The sequence below is a fragment of the Pecten maximus genome, chromosome 14, assembly GCF_902652985.1.
Source record: "Pecten maximus chromosome 14, xPecMax1.1, whole genome shotgun sequence".
Taxonomy (NCBI): Eukaryota; Metazoa; Mollusca; class Bivalvia; order Pectinida; family Pectinidae; genus Pecten; species Pecten maximus.
Genome location: NC_047028.1, coordinates 21,413,424 through 21,440,846, shown reverse-complemented (window position 1 = coordinate 21,440,846; position 27,423 = coordinate 21,413,424). Strand labels below are relative to the sequence as shown.

The window sequence follows — 27,423 nt, the reverse complement described above, 5'->3', positions numbered from 1 at the left end:
GTGATTTGACTCATTAGATCGTCAGACTGGCTTCATAATTGTAAACATTGAAATAAAAAATAATCCAACACATAATCCACATATATCAGTAACAATTTATTTCCGACGGTTTACAATGTATAGCTGCTATCTCGTTAGCATTTACTGTTATATAATGTACATACATGGCGGCCGACCAACAGGGGAATAACGTGACACCGCGTATAAATATATAGATAGTCAAATCTGTCTATAAAGGCCAACTGGTTCATAACTCTACACATCTGAAGTAATATCACTAGAGTTCTGAACTTATTACAACACTAGAAACCTAATATAGCGCTACAGTGCTAATGTTATTATCACAGTAACACTACAATGCTGAGATTATAGTACAACAGTGTTTATGTTATAACAATTCCAATATCAATCTAAGATTAAAGCACTACCTCGCTAATGTTATAATAACAACAAGGATGGATAGTATTGCAACAGCAATACAAAGTCCCCTGCCTGAGCTAGAAGTGCACCTATTCATTTCCCATTTTTTTTTTTGAAAAATGGTTTTTCGAAAAAAAAAAAAAAAAATGTGGGATGCACAACTACATGTTATACTGATCATGTATACCAAGTTTCGTTAAGATAGGAGTAGTCCTTCAGGAGGAGTTGTCCGGACAACTATTGCGTGACAGACAGACAGACGGACGGAGGGTAAACCTATAGTCCCCCCGTTTTTCAAACGGCAGGGGACTAATAACACTACAAATCAATATTAACATTACTGCTACACGATTCTTTTTGATAACAAGAATTTTTTCAGCACTTACTTAATTAGAAAGAGAAAGAGAACAGAATTACTAATAATGGCACGATATATTAACTCTTTATAACGAAAGTCTTGTCAAAGACAAATGAGGATATGTACATAATATAAAAAATCATAATTAACAATAAGTACATGTTTGCTATTAGAATAGTGAAATGGATTAATGAACACCGCACCTTAACAGTGATGGTTGATGTTGGTAAAATGATAATCCAAATATATATCTAAATACATTTTGTATCTAAATATGTGGAAAACATTTGGAAAAAATATATATGTATACTGTATAACAAAAATGATACGGACTATAATAATCCACATATAACAAGTTAAAATGGACGAATTAAATAATATGAAAAAAGGAAAATTGACAAAAGAAGACCTTACATTTCGTTTGCTAATTTACTGTTATGGCGTCACCAATAGATAATCATATATGATGTCATACAATTTTATACTATTACTTTGCACCGGGAGAGATTACGTTAGTTCAAAATGTAACATATTCTTTTGTTCGTTTACCATTATATATATATATTACAATCATAACTACATGTATACATAAATTCAATACACCCAGTAATCAACAACAACGGTAACAGTTAACAATATCACGGTTTATAAATCAATAACATTTACTGGTGACTGTTATAATAAACGTAACCAGTAACAAAAGATAATATTTCATTAGTAGAAAATGGTTTGAAGCTCAAATCAAACTATGTTAAATTTAGAGGACATTTTAGCCAGTAAAATGGATTTTTTCAACAACAAAAAATCAAATCATGACGTCATACGCACAAAATTATACACTTAAGTATTCTGCGTCATGTTAAAAACAGGTTGATATTTCATTTTCGAGGAATTACCTTAAAGCTCTTCATGTATTTTTTAATTCAAGGTTAACGTAGCACCTAGTTCTCACAAGTCCGGCGTATTACCCAGATCTCACAATTCCGGCGTATTACTCTTAAGTCTCATACACAAGTCCGGTGAATTACTCAGTTCTCATACACATGTCCGGCATGATATTCAATTCTCACGAGTACGAAGTTTTACCCTGTTCTCATGAGTCCGCTGTATTACCAAGTTCTCACAAGTCCAGCGTATCACTTAGTTCTCGCACACAAGTCCGGCGTATTACCCAGTTCTCATAATTCCGGCGTATTACCCAGTTCTCATAAGTGCATTAAACAAAGCATTTTACAAGTCTGGCGTTTCACACACACAAAAACAAAAACAAAAAAAACAACAACAACAACAACAAAAACAAGTATACCGGATTACATTACGAAGGTATCAGCGGCTCCACAAAGGATTTCTCCGACAGGTCACGTCCGGCCACAAATACCTTTAGTATATTCCTGTCATCACCTGTAATAACAGATTCATATCAAGTTATTATTTACAGTATTAATATATATATGTATCATTTTGGTAATACCGACACCCATGTTAAGTATCATTAAAGTTATGGTTCACAACACATAATCCCATTATACTTACCAAGGAAGACAAACTTCTGTATCACATCTTCAACTGTATCGTTCTCAAAGACATCAATGACACTGGCTTGTGCATTAGGGTCAATAACGAGGGCATCGAAGTCCTTCCCGACCTCAAAGTTACCGATGATGTCATCCATGTCCAGTACTGGATAAATCAACATCATTAATTATGCCATTAATTTCGACTAACTGAGCCAACAAAAAACTCAAAATTATCATTGATGTTATGTCCAGCACTGCACAACGCAAGCTTAAATTATAAATTATGTCACTCATTTTGAGCACTTAGTGAATCAACCGTTCAAAGCTACCAATGATGTCAATCATTTAATTAAGCAATTAAATCCTCAACGTTAACAACGCTGTTTTATCTCGTAAAACTGAATTTTTACGGAGTATTTCATCCTATTCCTTTGTCGCCGAAATGTTAAATTAATATTTTTTTCTGGCTGAATCTAACATCAAAAGCCCTTTAGTTAGTATTACCTCTAGCTCCACCTAATGTGGCCATTCGGAAAACATCTTTGTAGTCGAGTGGGGTGTAGCTAGGGCCTCGTTGCATAGCAATAGTGTTAGATGTACTTATGGCAGTCCTCATGGCGTCCATAATTGAAGGACTGTATCCACCTGATATGTCTGTAATGCGTGTAAATTATCAATTAATGCATGTAAATGATTAATTAATGCATGGAAATGATTACTTAATGCATGGGAGTTATCAATTAATGTATGTAAATGAGTAATTAATGCATGGAAATTATCAATTAATGCATGTAAATGAGTAATTAATGCATGTAAATGGTAAACAAATGCATGTAAATGGTAAACAAATGCATGTAAATTATCAATAAATGCATGTAAATTATTAATTGGTGTTGGAACAGTTTACGGTTGCGTTCATTCAATTCCAGGGAGTTTACAAATGGAGATTTTACCCCTACTGAAAGCATATTAATTAGATGTAGACTTTTACTATAAATAAAAGGTAACACCTATATGATAACACATACGATATATTACCAATACATACCGGTACCCAAACCAACAGCGATTTCATCTTCAAAGCAACCCTTTACATCGAGCAAACCACTTCGGATTCTGGAAGAAAAGAAAACAAGGATGATATGTAACACTTCATTATCTTTAATTGATATTAAGACGATCGAGTTTAGGAAATGCTAAAATTTATCCTGAAGAGAAAGACATTTAGATAAACGCTTACTTTTTCTTACTCTGTGATCTTCCCGCCGAAGTTCTGATGTGATCAGTGTTGAGAAAACTGATGTATATTTTATTGTGAAGCATTATCGCCGGTGTTATCTCAAAGTGATTATATACAGAGAAACTTACGACAAATTAGAGTTCGGGCAATGTGATATTCCCGACCCTCGATTCTTGATTACCTCCCTCTCTTCCTTGGATAGGTATATGCCATGTGCAAGCACAGTCTGTGGGCAAAGAGTACATCAAAACTGAGATTTAGGGGAAGTTCTGTAGAATTTATTTCCTTTTGCTAAAAGTGATCAGACATGATAGATAAATCTTGATTACTAGTACCATTGATAGAGCACCACGTGAAAAAGGGTAATTACTAGTACCATTGATAGAGCACCACGTGAAAAAGGGTAATTACTAGTACCATTGATAGAGCACCACGTGAAAAAGGGTTGTCATATTTCATACTGCTGTTTATGTTAGAAATGGCGCTAATTCTACTACTCCATAAATCCCATCCAACCTCCCGATTATTGAGAAATAATGGATATGCCAAAAATTGGATACAAAACTGATTTAAACAGCATTTTCGTTGGTGATGATTTTCGTAAGGCAATTTCTCAAAGGAAAACAAAAATACACGTGTATTCTGAATAGGCGCAGTTATTCATAAATATGTTGACGTTGCAGGTTGCAGAACAATCGCAAATCATATGAACAAAACTTATCAACAAGCACTCTCAAATTATTGTACAGAGTGCCACACATGTTTATGGCTTTGACATTGGTGACGGACATTGATATGTTTTGACTATCTTTGCGGATTTGTTGGATTCCTGGAAATATTCCGCCATTTTTTCATCTTGTGAAGGGATATGCCAACTGACCAATCTAAGGCCGTATGCCAGCATCTGGGGAGGACTTTATAAGGATGAGTCTCAGAGTCTCATTATCGATCCCTAAGTTTCAATAAAACCTTTTCATAATCCTGAGTATAATTACTTTACGACCAAGTAGTTTACAATACATGTATAAGCAGATGACCAATACACACTGGACATCCTACCTTACGAGTGAGCAGACCAGCCTCTTCGTATACATCAGTATAAGATTTGTTCTCGGGGAACAGTTTCTGTACCATGCTGCATTCATCCTTTGTCTCGCATATATGGGTCTGTGTACGATAAGTGAACTTATATAAAACAATATACAACACAACATATTGCAAATCACATGTATTGGTCTGTGTACAACAAGTAAACTAAACAATATATAATTCTATACAACACAACACATTGAATTCATCCTTCGACTCACATACACCGGTCTGTGTGCAACAAATCCATCATTACCATACTTTATTTCCTCCGGTAGGAGATGTTTGAATACAAAGAAATCGACAAAAGAAAGAAAAAAAAGGACAATACATAATGAATAAATTACGGTGCCAGTGCGGTAAGGAAAATTCCAAAATTATAAAAACTTCCTTGTAACCAAATAAAGATTATATGCTATGATTCATCTTTCTATGTTCTCAGAACATACACATACACATTTCAATAACAAACAATGTAAGATAAGATAACAAAAGGTAGTTGTAAAATATAGAAAAAACAGTTATGCTAATTGAAGAAGAAGAGTTTGGGAAGAATTAAAACCGTCTCCCTTCGACAAAAGGATTACGGTCTAGATTTTTTCCCTGGTATATTTTAAGCTGTTTTACGGTTTTTGCTTCTTTTTGCCGTTACATTTATTGACAATAACATATGTTGGGTTTTTAAATAGCTTATTTCTTCACTCGATAGAAAAATATGCAGTTTGTATAAATAAGACATGAGCACACCACCAATTCCTTTTTATCATGTGACATCAGTTGGACCAATAAGCGACGAGTACGTATTAGATGTATAATAATACCTGTACGTGGAGGTGGTATGTCCTTGCCAGCTGTCCTAGTTGTTTCATTAAATCCATACAGCAGGTTATAGCAAACCGTGGGGTGATACATGGCTTCACTAACTGGTACTGTAAATAAAGCAAAGCTGTATCACTGTTTCTCAAACAAAGCAATAAATAAGATTTTTTTTCAATGATACACGTCATACCCTTCATCATATCTCTAATTGGCAGTTCCATAATCCCTATCAAGATTTCACGGTTTTATCTAATATTTGAAGCGAAAATGATTCACTTGTGAAAATCAACCGTATATGGCGCTATCATTTGTATTGAATGCTTTTTTCACGTTTTTATTCTATCCTAAGTAGACCTAGCAATCCTTACAGTATCGTAGCCAGGTTTCTGTTTAGAACGGGCACTTAAACATTCTCGGGTGGCGGATGACCGGTCATTTTGGCATAATTTTGCCGCTCACCTTTGCTTTTTATATGTATATTTATGTGTTTTTATGTTCATTTTAATAAAATAATATTGAAGGCCACCCACATAGGTGAGCCCAAATATTTTGCCGTGATTCTGTGTCATTGTCATCTGTACATATACAGCAAACAAAGCTCGCAGCATTTAAGGTATTATTTATACATTATATGGAAAAGGAGTGGAGTAAGTTTTTCCTTGGCATAGGACACCGAGCAAAAACATTTGTTTGCCTTGTATAGCTAGATGTTTTTAGTAGTTTTATAATTTATTTGTTGTGATCAATTTCAACATAATTTTTTGTATAAGTTGCCTCTAAAATAGCGTTAGAATATAACACCAGTTTATATTGACGAGGCCAAAATCTACCATATCAGATTTTATCCGAATCGTGATCGGAATACATCAACAGCGATGTGTACTGTTTGCAGGATTTCCCGTTCTGTTTTGTGTTACTGTTTAATGTAACTTTTGTTCATTAATCATCAACACTTTATATATCATGTTTCTTTAAATGGGACTCTTAAACATTTAAATTAGACACAAACGTCATTTAGCCTATATTTTGTGCCTTGAAATAAGACCTCGAGATATGTTCTTGCATTTGTTGTGTCGCACGTGCTGTTGCATGTAATATAAGTTATACTATCATGTCGCTCGACCTTGATTTTGATTCTCGTACAGCTTAAATTAGAAAAGATGATAAAAATAAATTACACCAGGAATCCTCAGAGAAATCCGACGATGAAACGAAATGTTCCCGCGGGAAAATAGCAGACAATCATCGAGAATGTTCCTGAAGGTGAATAGGGAGCATTTTCTTAAAATACTGAAATTGTGTGTTCCGGAAATAAGAAATATTTTCTAAGACGACAAAAAGAAAAAAAATAACAAATTAGTAAGCAAAAACAAAAAAACAAAAAAACAAACATAAAATAAAAAACAAAAAACAAAAAAAAACACCAAAAACACCAAAAAAAAAAACAAACTACAAAATGTCTTTTAGAAATCAATTGTATCGGGACCGGACGGGCATAGACATGGGTAAGCCCCTTCCCCCTATTTTTTTTACCGATGGCATAAAAAATGTTTCGGAAGAGGAATATGGTAAAAAAAAAAAAGGGGGGGGGGGGGGGGGGGGGGGCATATTCAAAGAATGTTTTACAAGGCTAGATCTTCTCTTAAACACAGGTAGAATTTTACAGGATTACGTATATACCAGGACCTTTTTACACCAAAGTAGGAGTCACTTGTCACCCCAGGTAGTTATTTATAACACTGTGTCCCATTTTTCTATCATACGCAAATTAATATTGGTATCATCTATCCACTTTCTGTTACCCGTAGGGTCACCTTACTGACAGATCGAGGACTCGACCCATGCTCTCTCATCCGATTAATTCGTCAACGAGAGAAGTTGTTATGGAACAGAGACTATGACAACCTGACACTACTTTTTTAATTGAATTTCGTAGATAAGAGCGAACGATATAAATCATTCCATCCTACCTTTGAAGCCTATAATGTATGACGTCACACGTCAAACCCTGGTATCGGTCCATTCGCGCGAAACTACAGAAGTATTGTTAATATACACGCACCTGGTGACTTCGTTACAAAGGTATTAAATATTATTTATGTTTCTATTTTTTGTGTCATATGTACTTTTCTTCGTAATTCTGCATGCGTATGTACTTTTCTTCTTAATTATGCATGCGGAATGGTATTACCCGTCACACATCAGAGAAATATGGAGATTATTTTGCAATTTCGTTTTGAATCTTTTTGTATAAATTGGCTTTTATTCAGCAAAATTTCTGTTACGACGGCAATAACAACATACATGAAAGGCAAAATGAACTTGTATATTTCTACTGTGAATAAATGTTTAAACTTGGATGTTTCTACTGTGAATAAATGTATTTATATAGAACATCCGATTCATTTACTGAGCTTTCCATGCTTAGTCATTAAAAAGGAGCTTGATGTTTAGCTTGACACTAACTCTGGAAGGGTGCACAGGGTTTATATAAGTGACGCATCTCAGTGTTGGCATAAGACCAGGAGAGATGACATGGAATGTCAACGTTAAAGACCCTTAGGTAGGAACTGTTCTAAAATGACCACAATTTGTAAAGAGGACACTTCAAGGTACCGATCAATCGTCTTCTTACACGACTAGGAAAAGCTTAACTGACCAGCCTAATGATTTATTATCTGGACACATGGTTTTTCGTTTGTTTCTACAGTGTGCTCCACATTCATCCATTGCTAAATTTGAAATCCATCCGCCTTATACCCAAATCCACCATAAACGATCTCGAATTGTACCATGATAGAGCTCACGTGACTTCTTTCATGGGTGGATGCACGAGAGCGATCAATCGGAATGTGGTATATTTATCTTAAGTGTCTCTAAACAGAATAACATTTTACCACATTGCTTTGAACAGGTTCCCGGACATCTCGTAAAAGGTGACTGATTTCCAGACCAGTGAAATTGCTAACGAGATTTTCATAGATTACATGATTTGCATACATAACATTCCATGCTATTTTTAGATATCTTATAGGATGAGGAGTCCGCTGTGGAGGCTCCTACCGTGGGGTGCATTAAAATTCTGAATGAAATTCTGCGTCAAGGTGATCTCATTCTTCACAGATGTCCATAGCAATAACACGTGAGTACGTCACCGAATGAGAAATATGATATCTCCCAAACAAAATAAAATATATCAAGTTATAGTCCTTTCTCTTTAAACAAATGTCATCTTTACATTTAATTCATGTCACGCGCAAACACTGTTAGGCATCTCACTGACCCTAAATAGTATTCTCTGGTGAAGAAACACGGTATATGATATACAGAGGGATATATTTCAGGTTATTATCTTCTTCTTTTTTCAAAAATGCAAAAAGTTGGGTAAGTCACATCACACACTGTTGGGCTTACATAAAGATGCATGGATCACCTATCCAAATACGATGTTTTCTTTAGATACTATGTGAGGATTTTTTTTTCTTTATTTTTTTTCAGGACTTCTTGTAAGTTTTTTTACCCGCACAAGCTATAGATAAATAAAATGATAAAACCTTTTTTTCTCTAATAAATGAATTTTATATTTGTAAAATGTCTATCAGAGTCGAGTGTCTACCACTTAGCCTAATTTGGTCAGTACATAGATCATGGCTACCTCTATTGCTATTAATCATTAATCTGAGTAAATATGAAAGTTGATAGAATATGTGTGTTTTTCATTTATAATCCTTCTACATGTATTTAGGTTACAATCTTGCAATGTTATTTTTGTGGGGTTTTATTGAAAAGAAATATACCGTTTGGCGCGATGCCCTTGTATGTTACATGCAGGTTCCACCAGTTTTCTTTGGATTGCAGACTTGTCTCCAACGATTTTGTTAATTTGTCAGATTTTCGGTGTATGCTATATGAATCACTGGATGACATCGATATAAGTCTTATTTGACTTCTTAAATGTATCTTGGCGTTTTCCCACAACTAAACATATCATGCAGTGTGTCACTTCTTTAAACAATCTTTATACACAATTAGCATTTAACATTTTTGTATGTATTTTATTAACTTGCATTGCAAAGAATTATAACAATGTCTTCCGAATTTAATTTAACGACGGTCGTATCTTTAACACATGCCAAGACTGTAGCCACCACAAATTGTAACCACAAGACATGTGCGGAAAACCTATAAAAGAGACGCGTTCGTGAGTGGTGTAACCATACATACCTTTCTGTTGATAACCTCCTTCACGAATCTGTGGAGAATACGAATGAAATAGGGAAAATTAAAGTAAAAATTGTCAACCAATAAAATTATATTACGTATAAGATAGTATATTTTTACAGTAAGTAAAGATTGCATCATGGCCAAATTATCCCATGAAAGTACTGTACAGTGGAACTTCGTTAACTCGAAGTCGACGGGACCACGAAAAAACTTCGAGTTATCCGAGTGTTCGAATTAAGCGAGTTATCGTTTTTGGTGAAAAGTTTGGTCAATATTTGTCAACATTATATAATCATTATAACTTCGCTCTGTCGCTCATCAGTTTAGTGTGAAGACTGGTCAATACATGTAAATATATATGTAATGTTTCGTTATGTCACTTGTAATTTGGTGTAGTTTTGCAGATATACAGTCACGATAAAGTTTCTTTCACTTAGTCACTTCAATAACGATCTGATGTGCAAGTCATGGTTGCAAAAGGTAAACGATAAAACGGAATTCGACAAAATAACAAGTTATTAATGTCAAAACAAATAATCGTTTAAGTTTAACACAGATTGCATACAAAACGTAACAGAACCATCACCTTTTATTGGACATATATAAAATACTGTTTGATCGGCCTACTTACTTTTTATTGATAACCACGCCATTTCCATGTGTATTAGCACCGGAAGTTGGGCTGCGCATGTGCGTATAAAATGTTACTGTAACTGAGCTGGCGTTTTATCCGATTTAATAGACAGCACTGACCGTTACAGTTGTACTCTGAACACCTCGGCAGTAATTACGCTATTGTTTCAGCAGTTTAAAGATTTAATAGGCGCCGGTGACTGTGTCATTTCTACACCTGTAAAAACATCAGCCGGGTAGATCTACCGGTGTGTCAGAGATTAGTTCCGCTTGAGCGAACGGGTAGATGAGTTGTTGACTATCGTGTGTACTGATATCGGCGACCGCCTTGGGAAATTACCTGATGTAAGTAAAGCAGTACTTTTTATCACCAAGACTTGTTGTTATAAGATTCAACCGACAATTTCTTTGATGAATTTATGAAACACTTATAATAGCATATAGGTTAGTAGTGCCGAGATGTTCAGTATTACAAACGGAATTTAGCTCTTAAAAAATGTCGGCGTTTGCCACCGATCGACGAAAATTTTTTACTTCGAGTTATACGAACATTTCAAGTAGGATTTTTATTGTTGGGACCAAATTTTTACTTCGTATTATCCGAGTTTTTCGAGTTATCCGAATTCGAATTATCCGAGTTTATTTTACTAAGATAAAGAGAGAATTCGGCCGGGACCGGCGAGGTACTTCGAGTTAAGCGGGGTATTCGAGTTATCCGAGTTCGAGTTAACGAAGTTCCACTGTATTTAAAATGTAGCATTCTGTTTTACACAAAAGAAATAATGAAAATGATAGTACCCTGTTTTTTGTTGCTGTTTTTCAAAACATGAACACCGAGACAATTTCGCAAATTTTCAACAACATGTGAGCCAATTAATAGCTTTTTAACTTTTATTTAAAACAAGAGTTTATATATACATGTGTGAATCAGTACAAACCTGACTGTGTTTTGGAAAGACTGGGCTGTCTCTTCCTTGTAAAAGTCCGGAGAATTCTGGTCCATGTTTACTTTACCCACTACTGCCCGCTGACCAGCTTTGTCTATAAATAGATAATTCAAACTTACGAAAGTAGAATTCATAATTATTTGAAATTCGGTTTCTCTGGGCATGTAACGGTTAAATAAAGAGAGAAAAAAAACATCTAGTGCTTTGTATGTGAAGAGTGAACATCATCGTTTTATAATTGTTTTTGTTGTGGACTATACATCGACTTTTGTCTTAGATATTCTATCAATTTTTATTATTAATTGCGAAACAATCTGTTTCAATTTATGCAATGTAGGTTTGGTATATATATTCAGCGCTATATATAGCATGTAGTTATTGATGGTAAATGTAAATCAGGCGTCATGATAATTTACCAAGCATGACACAACTCATAGCGACTTACCCACTACGTCACAAAAGTTGAGTGAAGCGTCATGGTGACTTACCCACTATGTCCCAAAAGTTGAGTGTATAGTTATGGTAACTTACCCACTATGTCACAAAGTCGAAGCGTGGCGTCAGTATCAATGGTGGCAAAATAACACGCTGTAGTCGTTCCATTTTTTACAACCCGAGACTGAAAAAAGTTTACATATCATTTATTTTTATTTTATAACTTCAAATTAAATGGGTACCGAGAACTAAAAGGAAACGCGTATCTGTAATTGAAAACCACATCAATCAATATTTTCCTTTAGTTATGACTAAGACAAGCATTGACTACTTACGATGACTTTGGAATACGTATCAGTTGCGAACTCCAGATCAGCGAACCTAGCCTCGACTGGAAATGTGTATTTCTGTAGCCATGACAACAGACCTTCGTCAAGTCCCTTACCACAGTTAGGGTACTGGGACGCGTGGATATGAGTATCAACAAACCCTGGCACCAGGAACTGCCTGTAAAAACAACATAAGCAAACATATTTCCCCTTACAATGTGTGGAATAAAAATACTATCTTTCAAAATTTCAAAATTGTAAAGACACATAACGAGGTTTATGCTTATTAATCCCGCGTTTTCGGTGAATGATCACCTTTGACCTGTCAATGTCCGATTCTAGTTGAAAAATATCTAGAGAGGTATTTTTATGAAAGAATTGAATTGGAAAGTTTACAATATTTCATTTTCTTCCATATTTGCCACAAAAGCGTAATTCTACCTCAGAATTTACAAGACAAGTGAACAAACATATATATATATATACACGGTTAGTACAGGGATAGGATCAGGTGTTCTGGAAGGGTAAGCGTCTTCTCATTCATCGATGACACCCGCCAAACAAATCTAGGTCAAATCCGGGGTAAGTGACATAATCAAAATGAGAACTAGTGTGAAGATCAGAAGTGGGCATATCACTAGTCAGAAAGAATTCTATAACCACAGGCGGACAAACCTTAGTGTACAAACAAAATCTTCCTATTTTAACATTTAACAAATATACAAAGGTTACCTTTCCTCCAAGTAAATGACGCTTTCAGGTGATATATTGTGTTCTCGTAACGTCGTCTGTAGATTTGCGTCACATTTCTGAAGAAATATTATCTGTAACATCAAACATAAATGTCTACTTCAATTACAGAATATGCAGTAAAGCAGACACATTTCCAAAAATTATGCTCGATAAAAAGGCAAGAATAGATTTTGCTTTTATTTTTAAAATTAAACATTATTAGATAATTAATTGCATCCCGAAGAAAATCTACCAGGTTGGTCATGCATTTCTTCAGTAGGCTTCATTTTCTGAAGTTTTGTGAGATGCAGTAAATATCTGACGGTGATGTAGCATCCTAAAAAACAGCAGTGTTTTCATTATCTAGTAGTGGTACAGTTTATTTCCTCCTTCGCCGTGGTAATGCTGCTTCATCTTCGTTGTTAAACACTATATTAAGATATTCTGTATCGCTATTTAGTGGTAAGTAATGATGGAGGTAAGCGACTGACGTAGAAGAGTTTCCTTAGTGTTTTATAGGGTATATAAGATCAACATGGTCAAAAATTTGTGTTATTCAAAGAACAAATCGTCAATATACCATAGAGACGAGATTGCAAGGTCACTGCTACCTCTCCTGCTAAGGTTTTCAATATAATCAGCTTCGTTTGAAAACAAAAACAATTCGGCCAACAGAGGGACACAATTTGTTCCCATGGGTATGTTAGTCAGCCAACAGTGGAACACAGTTTGTTCCCATGGGTATGTCAGTCAGCCAACAGAGGAACACTGTTTGTTCCCATGGGTATGTCAGTCAGCCAACAGAGGGACACTGTTTGTTCCCATGGGTATGTCAGTCAGCCAACAGTGGAACACAGTTTGTTCCCATGGGTATGTCAGTCAGCCAACAGAGGGACACTGTTTGTTCCCATGGGTATGTCAGTCAGCCAACAGAGGGACACAGTTTGTTCCCATGGGTATGTCAGTCAGCCAACAGAGGGACACTGTTTGTTCCCATGGGTATGTCAGTCAGCCAACAGTGGAACACAGTTTGTTCCCATGAGTATGTCAGTCAGCCAACAGAGGGACACAGTTTGTTCCCATGGGTATGTCAGTCAGCCAACAGAGGAACACTGTTTGTTCCCATGGGTATGTCAGTCAGCCAACAGAGGGACACTTTTTGTTCCCATGGGTATGTCAGTCAGCCAACAGAGGGACACTTTTTGTTCCCATGGGTACATGTATGTCAATAAGTTGGGAGATCTGGCCACCAAACACAACATAGTTGTTGTCGAAAGAAATACAATCATTTTTATGATTCCATCTTCGGTGTATTTTCTAAGAGTCCTAGACGTATATGTCTTACGGAGTATGCTCTCGTATAGTTGAGTACTATCTTCCAATGAAAACTATCATTACTATGGAATGGGGAATGGTAGTTTAAAGATTGGTGTAACAAACGATTTGATGGAATAGATGTTCTTTAGAAGAGGGTGTTGAAGATTAATCATGTCATTAATTCCACTTCTGGAGTAGCCAGTAAAAGTTCTAGATTACCCCAATCAGACTGCAGCCTCGGCTTACTTGTACATGTACTAAGTAGAAGTGTAGATAAAGGCTTAGTTGAACATCTACTCGATCCGATAATAATAAAATGATTGTAAGGATTCTTGTGAAGTTTAGGAATCCATTACAAAGGAGAAAGGTCAACTTAGTTCTCATTATCAGGAGAAAGATTTCAATGTCGAAGAAAGAACAATAACCTCACCATTCCCGAAGTTACGTTGAACGATCATCGTAAAATATACCAAATTCTGTATAACTAATGAAAACTACAAGATCATTGTCGTTGACCATGAAAACAAAAAAATATGTAAGTATTACTATGAAGTAGGAAAAGGACTAAAAAAAAGCAAGAACAAAATCGATAGTGTGCACATTTATAAGTAATTCAGAAAAAGGATTGGAAGTATTACGAGAAAACATTTAGCATCAGGAAAAGTTGACACCGCTACTTAAATGAAGAAAGAGGATACTGTCACGGGATGGAACCAAATATCAAGCAAGGACATTTAACAGATAATACTGACGAGAAAAACGGATATACAGTTGAACACCCAGCTTCAATTAAAATAAACAAAATATGTACGATATTATCAACAAAACTGGTATTTACACCGGGAAAATAATAAACACCAGAGCAAGTGTTAACTGTCCATACGACAGACGACACGAAATACATACACACGATGTTTAGTTCCAGTATACCACGTAATGAAGATTATTACACACAATGTGCAGTGCCAGTATACCACTTAATGAAGATTATTACACTCGATGTGCAGTGCAAGTATACCACGTACTGAAGATTATTGCACTCGATGTGCAGTGCCAGTATACCACTTAATGAAGATTATTACACTCGATGTACAGTGCCAGTATACCACGTAATGAAGATTATTACACTCGATGTGCAGTACCAGTATACCACTTAATGAAGATTATTACACACGATGTGCAGTGCCAGTATACCACGTAATGAAGATTATTACACTCGATGTGCAGTGCCAGTATACCACGTAATGAAGATTATTACACTCGATGTGCAGTGCCAGTATACCAAGTAATGAAGATAAATACACTCGATGTGCAGTGCCAGTATATCACGTAATGAAGATGGATACACACGATGTGCAGTGCCAGTATACCACGTAATGAAGATTATTACACACAATGTGCAGTACCAGTATACCACGTAATGAAGATTATTACACACATTTATGTACAGTGCCAGTATACCACGTAATGAAGATGGATACACACGATGTGCAGTGCCAGTATACCACGTAATGAAGATTATTACACACAATGTGCAGTACCAGTATACCACGTAATGAAGATTATTACCCTCGATATGCAGTACCAGTATACCACTTAATGAAGATTATTACACACGATGTGCAGTGCCAGTATAACACGTAATGAAGATTATTACACACATTTATGTGCAGTGCCAGTATACCACGTAATGAAGATTATTACACACATTTATGTACAGTGCCAGTATACCACGTAATGAAGATTATTACACTCGATGTGCAGTGTCAGTATACCACGTAATGAAGATTATTACACACATTTATGTACAGTGCCAGTATACCACGTAATGAAGATGGATACACACGATGTGTATTGTCAGTATACCACGTAATGAAGATTATTACACACAATGTGCACTACCACTATACCACGTAATGAAGATTATTACACTCGATGTGCAGTGCCAGTATACCACGTAATGAAGATTATTACACTCGATGTGCAGTGCCAGTATACCACGTAATGAAGATAAATACACTCGATGTGCAGTGCCAGTATATCACGTAATGAAGATGGATACACACGATGTGTATTGTCAGTATACCACGTAATGAAGATTATTACACACAATGTGCAATACCACTATACCACGTAATGAAGATTATTACACTCGATGTGCAGTACCAGTATACCACTTAATCAAGATGGATACACACGATGTGCAGTACCAGTATACCACTTAATGAAGATGGATACACACGATGTGCAGTACCAGTATACCACTTAATGAAGATGCATACACTCGATGTGCAGTACCAGTATACCACTTAATGAAGATAAATACACACGATGTACAGTACCAGTATACCACGTAATGAAGATAAATACACTCGATTTGCAGAACCAGTATACCACTTATTGAAGATAAATACACACGATGTACACTACCAGTATACCACGAAATGAAGATGCATACACACCGATTAAGCTTTAAACAACTTAATGGGAAAGATATACATTGCGATAGACTATCGCTGTGCCCGTCAGTAATAAAACATATCTAGGTCAAGCTTTAATGTATATTTTATATGGGTTAAGGTTTAGGAAATGCCTACCTGTATAGTTAATATAATCATGTCAGGTAATGCTAGGGCACATTTTTATGTTTTACCAGTATTGAGTTATCTTACTACTAAATAATAATACAGCTATTGGGACACACGCGATGAAAGAACGATAACACGCAAGGTCGGATACAAATTCAAATTCATTTATTATCTCAACACCTATATAGGTATACAGAGATAGACTACAAAATACAATACATGTAAATTTACAATAATATGAAATTTGGTGAACATGCGTGGATATACAGAGGGATGAAAGTATCATAAAGATGTGAACTTATATTTGAATTAAAACATCTACTCAGGGGAACATACGAAATTGATTTTTTTGATAAAGTTACATAACTTTTTTAAGGAAGAGAGTCTTTTGGACATCATGATATCTTGCAATGAAATTACACTATGTCGGATGATTAATTTTTGAGGTAAAAAACTTCTCCTTTCAATATCTAAGGTCGAACATTTAAAAATATAGTGATATTCGTCTCCAATATCTATTTTATTACATTTCTGGCAGAGACGTTCTTCCCTCGGTATATGTCGCCAACTTCCAGTTTCAATAGGTAAATGACTATTTCTTGAATTTACACAATAATATAGCATCTTTTCTGGAAAGAATATTAACAGGATTCAGGATTATCAGTTAGGGATGGGGGGGGGGGGGGGGGGGGGGGGGGGGGGGATTACGGGAGGTCCGGGGATAGTCCCCCTGGAAAAGCTTTAGCATGCTATGTAAATGCAGAATCCTGCATTCTAGATTCATACTAACACGTGCCACATTTTGTTTCTTTGACTTGCCAAGTAATGACGCTGTTGAATATATTTTGTCCATTTGACTCTCAAAGTAATGACGCTGTTGAATATATTTTGTATGTTTGACTTGTCAAGTAATGACGCTGTTGAATATATTTTGTCCATTTGAATCTCAAAGTAATGACACTGTTGAACTATTTTGTATGTTTGACTTGTCAAGTAATGACGCAGTTTGATATATTTTGTCTGTTTGACTTGTCCAGCAATGACGCCATTTAATATATTTTGTCTGTTTGACTTGCCAAGTAATAATGACGCCATTTCAAATATTTTGTCGGTCTGACTTGCCAAGTAATGACGCTGTTTAATATATTTTGTATTTGATTTGTCAAGTAATGACTGTTTAATATATTTTGTCTGTTTGACTTGTAAAGTAATGACGCCGTTTGATATATTTTGACCGTTTGACTTGCCAAGCAATGACGTTGTTGAATATATTTTGTCTGTTTGAATTGAAACGCTGTTGAATATATTTTGTCTGTTTGAATTGAAACGCTGTTGAATATATTTTGTCTGTTTGACTTGTCAAGTAATGAAGCTGTTGAATATATTTTGTCAGTTTTTCTTGCAAAGTAATGACGCTGTTTAATATATTTTGTATTTGATTTGTCAAGTAATGACGCCGTTTAATATATTTCATATTTGATTTGTCAAGTAATGACAGTTTAATATATTTTGTCTGTTTGACTTGTCAAGTCATGACGCCATTTCATATATTTTGTCTGATTGAATTGCAAAGTAATGACCTTGTTTAATATATTTTGTCTGTTTGACTTGTCAAGTCATGACGCCGTTTGATATATTTTGTCCGTTTTACTTGCCAAGCAATGACGTTGTTGAATATATTTTGTCTGTTTGAATTGAAACGCTGTTGAATATATTTTGTCTGTTTGCATTGCAAAGTAATGACGCCGTTGAATATATTTTGTCTGATTGAATTGCAAAGTAATGACATTGTTTAATATATTTTGTCTGTTTGACTTGTCAAGTCATGACACCGTTTAATATACTAAGTATTTTGTCCGTTTGACTTGTCAAGTAATGCCTTTTAATATATTTTGTCTGTTTGACTTGCCATTTCATATATTTTGTCCGTTTGACTTGTCAAGTAATGCCTTTTAATATATTTTGTCTGTTTGACTTGTCAAGTCATGACGCCGTTTGATATATTTTGTCCGTTTGACTTGTCAAGTAATGCCTTTTAATATATTTTGTCTGTTTGACTTGCCAAGTTATGACGCCATTTCATATATTTTGTCTGATTGAATTGCAAAGTAATGACATTGTTTAATATATTTTGTCTGTTTGACTTGTCAAGTCATGACGCCGTTTAATATATTTTGTCCGTTTGACTTGTCAAGTAATGCCTTTTAATATATTTTGTCTGTTTGACTTGTCAAGCAATGACGTTGTTGAATATATTTTGTCTGTTCGAATTGAAACGCTGTTGAATATATTTTGTCTGTTTGCATTGCAAAGTAATGACGCCGTTGAATATATTTTGTCTGATTGAATTGCAAAGTAATGACATTGTTTAATATATTTTGTCTGTTTGACTTGTCAAGTAATGACGCCATTTCATATATTTTGTCGGTTTGACTTGCCAGTAATGACGCTGTTGAATAGATTTTGTCTGTTTGAATCGCCAAGTAATGACGCCGTTTTACATGCTACACGCTCTTTGTTTTATTTGTCAAGTTATTACGCTATAGTGTATATTATGACCATTAGGTTGCCGAGATATGACGCTAATAAATAGTATTGACAAAGATATAGTATGCCTGTTTCATTTGCCAGATCATGACCATTTTAGATTTTTTCCCCAAAGGAAGGTTTTCAGGAAAACTTACCTTCCCATCGGCTACTCCAAGGCAGTGGTCCTCTAGGGTAATCAACGGTTTTTCGTCGGACGAATGGACGAATGTTCCCACAATCGCGAATGTTTTGTTCCATCTTGGCTCAGGCATGTTGTATTGGTGATCTGTATAAGGTTACTTAGTAACAAAGCGACCTCCACCCGGCGGCTATATCCGATATAGTTGAACGAATAAATGACGATTTATATAAGTAAGAATATAGACAAACTACCTTATTTACCCATAAAACTGGGTGTTGTCTATATTAGCCAATCAATTTTGAATATTTCAGTAGATATGCGCACGCATTTATCAGATAAGAAAACCTAAACATCCATTATAAATAAATATTTTATTCATGTGTTGATTAAAGTTAACACGTCACAAGTTTCGTGTTTCGGTGTCAGTAGCCGTATCGTGGGGAACAGTTGATTGACCCAGTATGTGTACACATCTACCCGGATTTAGTCACGTGATGGAGATTATCATACACACCACCGCTGCAATGCCTCACGCGGCAACGGAGAGTCACGTGTTAATTGAATGAATCTAAATTGTTATGTAATTCTAGACAACAGCGGTACAATATGCACTCTCTGAGACGTAGTTATGCGTATCAACTGTTTTATTTCACTAAGATTAAGGATGGAGAAATATATAAAAGCTTCTTTACTGTGGTAAAGGAAAGTTTTATAAAATTGAAATATCACATTGCAATATCTTACCTGGCGCCGCGGTGGCCGAGTGGTTAAGGTGTACCGACACTTTAACACTAGCCCTCCACCACTGGGTTGCGAGTTCGAAACCTACGTGGGGCAGTTACTGATCGTTGGCCAGTGGTTTTCCTCCGGGTACTCCGGCTTTCCTCCTACTCCAAAACCTGGCACGTCCTTAAATGACCCTGGCTGTTAATAGGACGTTAAACAAAAATATATAACATATGCAATAAAAATGTGCAGTATTTATATACACAAATGTACATTTTATTGCATAAATATTTGTAATTATTTAATACAGATATAGATATTGCACATAAATACATTTTATTGCACATTGATATTTGTATAGCATTATACATTTATACATGTATATCTTCTTGCACATAAACATTTTTATTGCATATATACATGTATATAAATATTATTGTACATTATTTACAATTATTGAATATTGCAACGTTTGACACGCCATAAATATTAGCAAAATACAAGGGTTTGGATCTCCCAGGATGACGTGTTACATTTTGTCATGCTCCAAAGGAGAAAAATATATTTCCTCTAAATTACCTCGACTTCAAATATTACGAAGATATGTAATGGGATTTTTTTCTGAGAAAAACTTCGTCAATGAGACACAGCTTCACATATCAATTGTCCATGTGTCATTCAAAGTTATTAGAAGTGCAGAAATTAAAACAATTTTATGTAATCTTATTCAAGCGATTTTCGGACTGGAAGCTTTGTGCTAAATTATGACTGCGCTAATAACACGGTGTTTACCCTATTTCTATGGCAACCAATATTGGTGCGCTGATTCATCATGGCGCTAATTATCAAAATTTGGTAATGGGCTGAAGTTATAGTGTGCTTTAATAAGTAAATCATAAACTAGATACATTGTGCAGAATCCCTTTTTATTGCACAAACACAGACGATCACCCAGAATAGTTTTCAGGTGTATGTATAATGCAAATCCCAGTGTTATGTCAGATTATGCAGTATCACATTCCATCTTGGGAGACGTTTGTATCATACCTTTTACAGGTGTGTTAGTAGATATACGGTGAGAACTGGCCCTGTAGGTTCTGGGTCAGACCAGCTGATGTATGTCAACATGAAAGGATTACACACGCAGGTATAGCAGCTGAATGCACCACACGGCTATCTACTGTGCAGCTGTTAAATTTCACGGGACTATCATTTTGCGGTTGTCCCAGTCGGGTCTGGTTCGCGGGTATCAAATTTCGTAGTTGTCCCAGTTTAGCCTAGTTCGTGGGAATTAATTTCGCGTAACGTTTTGAAAGTGCAAAAGTCTGTATATTGCTGTGACAGTTAGTGTTTGTGTGAAAGAAAAAAATATGTTACACATATGAAGTGAATATTGTTGTTGTTGCTGCTGCTGATGATGATGATGATGGTGGTTGTTGATGGATGATTGTGAGTTTTATTGATGGTGAATCATGAAGAAATTAAATGACCGCGAAAATAATAATAATGAAATCATTTTATAGTTTTATATACAACTATATCACGCCAATATAGCCGTATCAAAGTGGTTCATATTGTCCTTCTCTACTCCTTGGGGAGGATAGAGCCGGAGCTGCCATTTCGATGCTAACACCTTACTCACGACACTTCTTACATTGCCCTATCACATACTCATTTAAACCGGAGTCAGCAGGAACATGGTAGACCTAGCTCTGTTGTAGAAACAGTAAAAAAAAAAAAAATGAGATCACCGCTAAAATACATTCGTTTCCAGTGCCAAACACCATATTGAAGCCTTCCGATGCTTGAAAATAATGCCAGAGAGATTAACCTGGAGAATTACGCTTCGACAATTTATCGGGGACAAGCGTGTCGCCCTCTCATCGTCAGGTCGAAATCTCCATTACAGCAGCATTAACATAATCAAAGTTATACGATAAAGTGTAATGGGAATAGGCATCATATCGGCTCGCCAACAGTGATTTACTGATGTGTGGAACCAACGAACTGAAACCGCTTTCATCCCTGAACTGTTTTGAAACTGGAACAGCTGAGAATGAGACCCTTTTCTTGTACTTACGTATGACCTCCAGACAGTTTTACCAGCGAGTACCAGCATGCAAATGACAGTTATTCCAACTCAATATCGATAAAAAAACGAGGGGGAAAAGCAAAACAAAAACGATTTAAATATAGATTTACATGGATAACCTTTAAGGATGTACAAGGAGAATAAGACTGGGTGTTTCAGAAGGGAAAGCGTCATCTGTTTTGTCGACGATACCCGCCATACCAATCTAGGTCAAATCCGGCTCGGTTTGGTTTTGTAATGTTTAGCATCCTATAAACAACGTATGTCATTTAAGGACAGCCTTCCCTGTGTTGGAGAAACATACTTGTGTTGGGAGGCTGCGGAATGTTTGTCTCCTTGTGATAGCGCGGAACTGATGTCGACTTTATAGTGCTACGCTATCTCACTGAAGCATATACTGCCGTATCCAGCAGGACACACCACCTGGCCACATTATACTGATATCGTTCCACTCCCAAAAATGCTGAGCGCTAAGCAGGATTTTTATAGACTCTGGTATGTCTCTGTCAGTGGATAGAACCCAAAGCCTTCCTCACAGGGGCGATTGCTCAATTAAAGGCGGAAAGTGTGACAGTGTCAAAGGAGACATCAGGGAGAATAATGTCGTACGATCAGGTAGTGGGTCAGAAGGTGCAGATTTTACGTCATACCTACAGGGAAGCAAGTCACATCCTCAAAACACTTTTAATGATACTTAATGATAAATTTCTGGTACAGGATATAGTGCATCCTCTACACTAGACTCAATACATGGTGATTGTTATAATAATAATTAGTAAATGTAACGACAGTACAGTTCATAAACTGGCCTTCAAATTGTAAAATAAATCAATTTATTTCCAGTGTTTATCCATTTCATTTTTGAAACAATTCAAATTATTAGAACACACTACACTTTCTGGTAGGCCATACCACACATTTACAGTTCATAGTAAAAAGCTAGTTTTCCTCTTCATACGTGAACACTGTTGAGGGTATATTTTCAAAGAATTTCCTCTGTTTCCAGAGGGCTTAATTTGAGCTTAAAATGAGAGCTTAAAATAAAATTGGTGACAACGGAACCACTAGGCATATCTGAACCATCTATAGGGTAGGGCATTCACGTCATCCCATTTATATATAGTAACACAAATGTTAACTGCACTGTATAATAGAGAAATATAAATATACGAAGTACAGTATGCAATTATAATATAATAATATGATGTTATTATTGATGAGAAGATAACTAGTATAATCTGTAGTGACATGTATTACAATAACATAAAATAATGTAGCCCGAGTTTCCTCTGGCCCTGACACCATGTCTGGTGTACACATGGTGTCAGGGCCAGAGGAAACTCGGACTAAAAAAATGATGTGTGCAATACCTGATGCAGTAAATGTCCAAACACTCATTACTCTTTGAGAAATGGAACCATACAGTTATCGATAGACCAAATATTTTGTAAGGAAATGTAATGACATTGTATCTGATAGAAACATAATGGACAAGCACGTCCACGACATCTAAGTTCCGGAGTTCTATTATATAAATATTTATTTTCTCTGTACATGGATTATACGTAAACAAAACTTAAAGCTCAGCACACGTCACTCTAGAAACAGTATATAGCTATGTAAGAAGAACAGCATGGAATAAGTCAGAGGTCAAAGCGACATTTTTTTTTCGTTTTTGTAGTTCACGCGGAACCAACAGTGAGGCTAAAATTACGAACCTTAGTTATCTCTGATGACAACAATAGATGGTAAGTCGTGACTTTAACGCCAGAATGATTTTAATGAATAATAAATCGCTTGACGGGTACATTGTAATTCTATATAAACGTCACATACTATAAACACATTTGTTTTCTTTTTCCGGTGGGTGCACACTAAGTAAATAATTACTTATATCAATGTTTACATTTAAATTGACATTTGTTTTACATTAACGACATACAGGTATAGTCTATAATGTTCAGTGACAACTTACATTTTATAAATAACGACCATCTGTTTACAAATAAACGTAAAAATGGCCGGAGAGTTTTTTTAATGTAAACAATTCGCCATGTCATCCTAGATAAGATCACAAAGGTTGTGACCTACATACTTACGATCAACAAGGTCTGTTAGAAAGTCAAGAAAATAATTAACTACGCCGCAGGGTTATGATGTCAACATAGGACCTGTCGGAGGGATAGTGCATCAAAACAACAAAACTACAATGTATACATATATATATAAATGATATCTATTGTTAGTTGGCAGACTTTATAAGTTTCAGGGTACAATCTTTTCACTTATCATTTGTCAGATGAAGATGACCATACATATCGTACTGAAGTTGTCCAAAGTGTCCTGGTACAAAGTTGAAGCTCGATCTATCAAAATTTACAAACGATAAAAAAAACCCCAAAAATTCGCACCTTTCAATACAGAGATAGATACAGTACAGCCAAAAGTGAATAAACTGCACCATACAACTGTTCCGTCCTTCTAGGACTCGTCAGTGATGTTAGGGACATCTTACAGTTGTTTTGTCCTTCTAGGACTCGTTAGTGATGTTAGGGACATCTTACAGTTGTTTCGTCCTTCTAGGAGTCATCAGTGATGTTAGGGACATCTTGATTGACATAACATTGAGTTAGATAGACGTAGCCTTGGTTAGATTGATTAAACATTGAGATAAATAGACTTAACCTTGAGATAGATTGGCTTAACCTTTAGTTACATGGACATAACCTTGGTTAGATTGATTTAACTTTGAGATAGATAGACTTAACCTTTAGATACATGGACGTAACCTTGATTAGATTTATTTAACCTTGAGATAGATACACTTAACGTTTGATTACATGGACGTAACCTTGGTTAGATTGATTTAACCTTTAGTTACACGGACGTAACCTTGGTTAGATTAACTTGACCTTCATTTAAGTAGACTTTACCTTCAGTTAGCTTGACTTTATTAAGGTACTTATGCGAAATTTTCCGTAATAAAATATCGCCTCAACACTGTGAAGTATTTATATTTCTACACGAAGATGTTACTAAACAAATCGGCTCATCCAGCACACCACAACTTGAAATTAACGAATAATTATACATGTCAGGATGTTTATCGAATTTCAAAGCAAGATATTCTTTTTCAAACAACAATTTTGCATATTACATAATTATGCACAAGTGGGTACCTGGTCTGTGGTTTTAGAATGTAGTCACGAAAATGAGAAACGTAGTGCTATCGACTTACCCCATCAACTACATCACTTGATATGTATAAAACACCATGCGCTTAATTTCATATGCTGTATCGTCAGCGTTCCTTAACTCGAGGAGATTAATTTGCTTATTTATTTGAAATGTTTATTGAACTACAAACCAAGACATTGTTATTGAAACTTCTGATAAACAATGTCTGTCAGTGTCCTACTATATATGTAGGTACCAAGATAGATAGCGCGCGGTTAAGTGTACAAAAATTATTTTCTATGTTCATCGAAATCCCTAAAGCACCTATTTGACCTGGCATGCTTTGACTGTTCCTCTATTCAGCAGAGGTATATATGCAACCCCTATGACATGTGTCCAACTTATATATGTAACCCCTATGACATGTGTCCAACTTCATATTGCATATTTCTGCCAATACCTGGTGTTACTACAGATACTGATAGAGTGGTTGCTAGAGAACGACCATTTGCTTGTTTCATTATGCCTTTCTGTAAGTTGTCTTATTTCAGCGCACCAAAATTTTCGCGCATTATGCAATTTAAACAGGCAAGCGCAATTATGAACTATACATACATGTATATACACTGTATGTTGATACAGACATATACTAAATCAGAAGTAATTAGCTCAATCATGATTTAGTGTACTACTTCCTACACGAAAATAATACTACCGCTAATCTGTGTACGTTTACAAGGACGTGGGTTGGGAATAGGTGATAATCGCTGTGATACTGTACACCTTCTAACGTATCTAATAGACCCTTTAGTATAGATCCAGTGCAATCTACCAATCAGCCCGTATAGAAAACAATAATACCATAATAGATATATCTACCTATCAGAAATAGATGCGGTTACCTTGGAAACGAAGAAAAGTCACACAAAAACAACGTTGCCATGGTAATGCATGGAAGTATGTAATCCGCATACATATATTTCATACGGCCATTTTTTCTGTAGCACGTAAGTTAAAAAAGAATAAATTTATTATAACGATATTATCATTTTAGAATTGTTACTTGTTTTACTTTTATCAAAAAGAGCTAATCTGTGTTTTATAGCTATCTTGTTTGATTGACAGAACATCAGTCATTTTGAGGTGGGATCCCCTTGTAGTAGCTTGTGACTACCTTCATGAACAACATACGGGAGGCCCATCACATGACCATCCAGGGCTATTAAGGAAAAGTGTCTTGAGAATACAGCCATGACAGCACAGACCGGCTTGGTTCTCAGCTTAAAATAGTCATGTTTGTGTAGAGTGAAACCATACTACATGTACTTAAATCTTAACCAAGGTTACATATACATAGGCCAACACTAGCACTCTGGCCATAGGAACAGTAGTAATAGTTCCTGACATATAAAGATTATAAACTCATATGTCAAAATTCAAAATGGTTGACGGTTATCAAATTGATAATCAAAGAAAGCTTAAAACTGTATACTTCTTTAAATGGGTCAAAACAAGTTGATGAAGTGGGCCAAGAAATCTATATCTAGTAACAGTCATTGTGATTTACTGGTCAATAAAGTGGGCCAAGAAATCTATATTAGGTAACAGTCACTATAATTTACTGGTCAATAAAGTGGGCCAAGAAATCTATATTAAGTAACAGTCACTATAATTTACTGGTCAATAAAGTGGGCCAAGAAATCTATATTAGGTAACAGTCACTATAATTTACTGGTCAATAAAGTGGGCCAAGAAATCTATATTAGGTAACAGTCACTATAATTTACTGGTTAATAAAGTGGGCCAAGAAATCTATATTAGGTAACAGTCACTATAATTTACTGGTCAATAAAGTGGGCCAAGAAATCTATATTAAGTAACAGTCACTATAATTTACTGGTTAATAGAGTTGGCCAAGAAATCTATATTAAGTAACAGTCACTATAATTTACTGGTCAATAAAGTGGGCCAAGAAATCTATATTAGGTAACAGTCACTATAATTTACTGGTCAATAAAGTGGGCCAAGAAATCTATATTAGGTAACAGTCATTGTGATTTACTGGTCAATAAAGTGGGCCAAGAAATCTATATTAAGTAACAGTCACTA

At 35.6% G+C, this 27,423-nt stretch overlaps 1 protein-coding gene across 1 annotated transcript; it reads right to left on the bottom strand.

Moving 5' to 3' along the window:
- Nucleotides 1–75: 75 nt before the first annotated feature.
- Nucleotides 76–19,540, bottom strand: LOC117342780 (guanine deaminase-like). Its single transcript, XM_033905037.1, has 13 exons — nucleotides 19,333–19,540; nucleotides 12,744–12,835; nucleotides 12,018–12,189; nucleotides 11,779–11,866; nucleotides 11,239–11,341; nucleotides 9,668–9,695; nucleotides 5,446–5,553; nucleotides 4,595–4,702; nucleotides 3,664–3,761; nucleotides 3,344–3,411; nucleotides 2,800–2,949; nucleotides 2,312–2,458; nucleotides 76–2,179 (listed from the first exon to the last, which is right to left on the bottom strand). Exons 1-13 carry the CDS (start codon nucleotides 19,447–19,449, stop codon nucleotides 2,094–2,096), a joined length of 1,365 nt encoding a protein of 454 aa, XP_033760928.1. The 5' UTR covers nucleotides 19,450–19,540; the 3' UTR covers nucleotides 76–2,093.
- Nucleotides 19,541–27,423: the final 7,883 nt, after the last annotated feature.

Excerpts from the sequence above, each read along its gene's own strand:
- LOC117342780 (XM_033905037.1), bottom strand. The coding sequence starts at position 19,449 with ATGCCTGAGCCAAGATGGAACAAAACATTCGCGATTGTGGGAACATTC. Across the intron at positions 11,342-11,778 it reads TCGACTTTGTGACATAGTGG|ACAAAGCTGGTCAGCGGGCA; the intron begins GTAAGTTACCAT and ends ATCTATTTATAG. Across the intron at positions 9,696-11,238 it reads TCTTTCCAAAACACAGTCAG|ATTCGTGAAGGAGGTTATCA; the intron begins GTTTGTACTGAT and ends TATTCTCCACAG.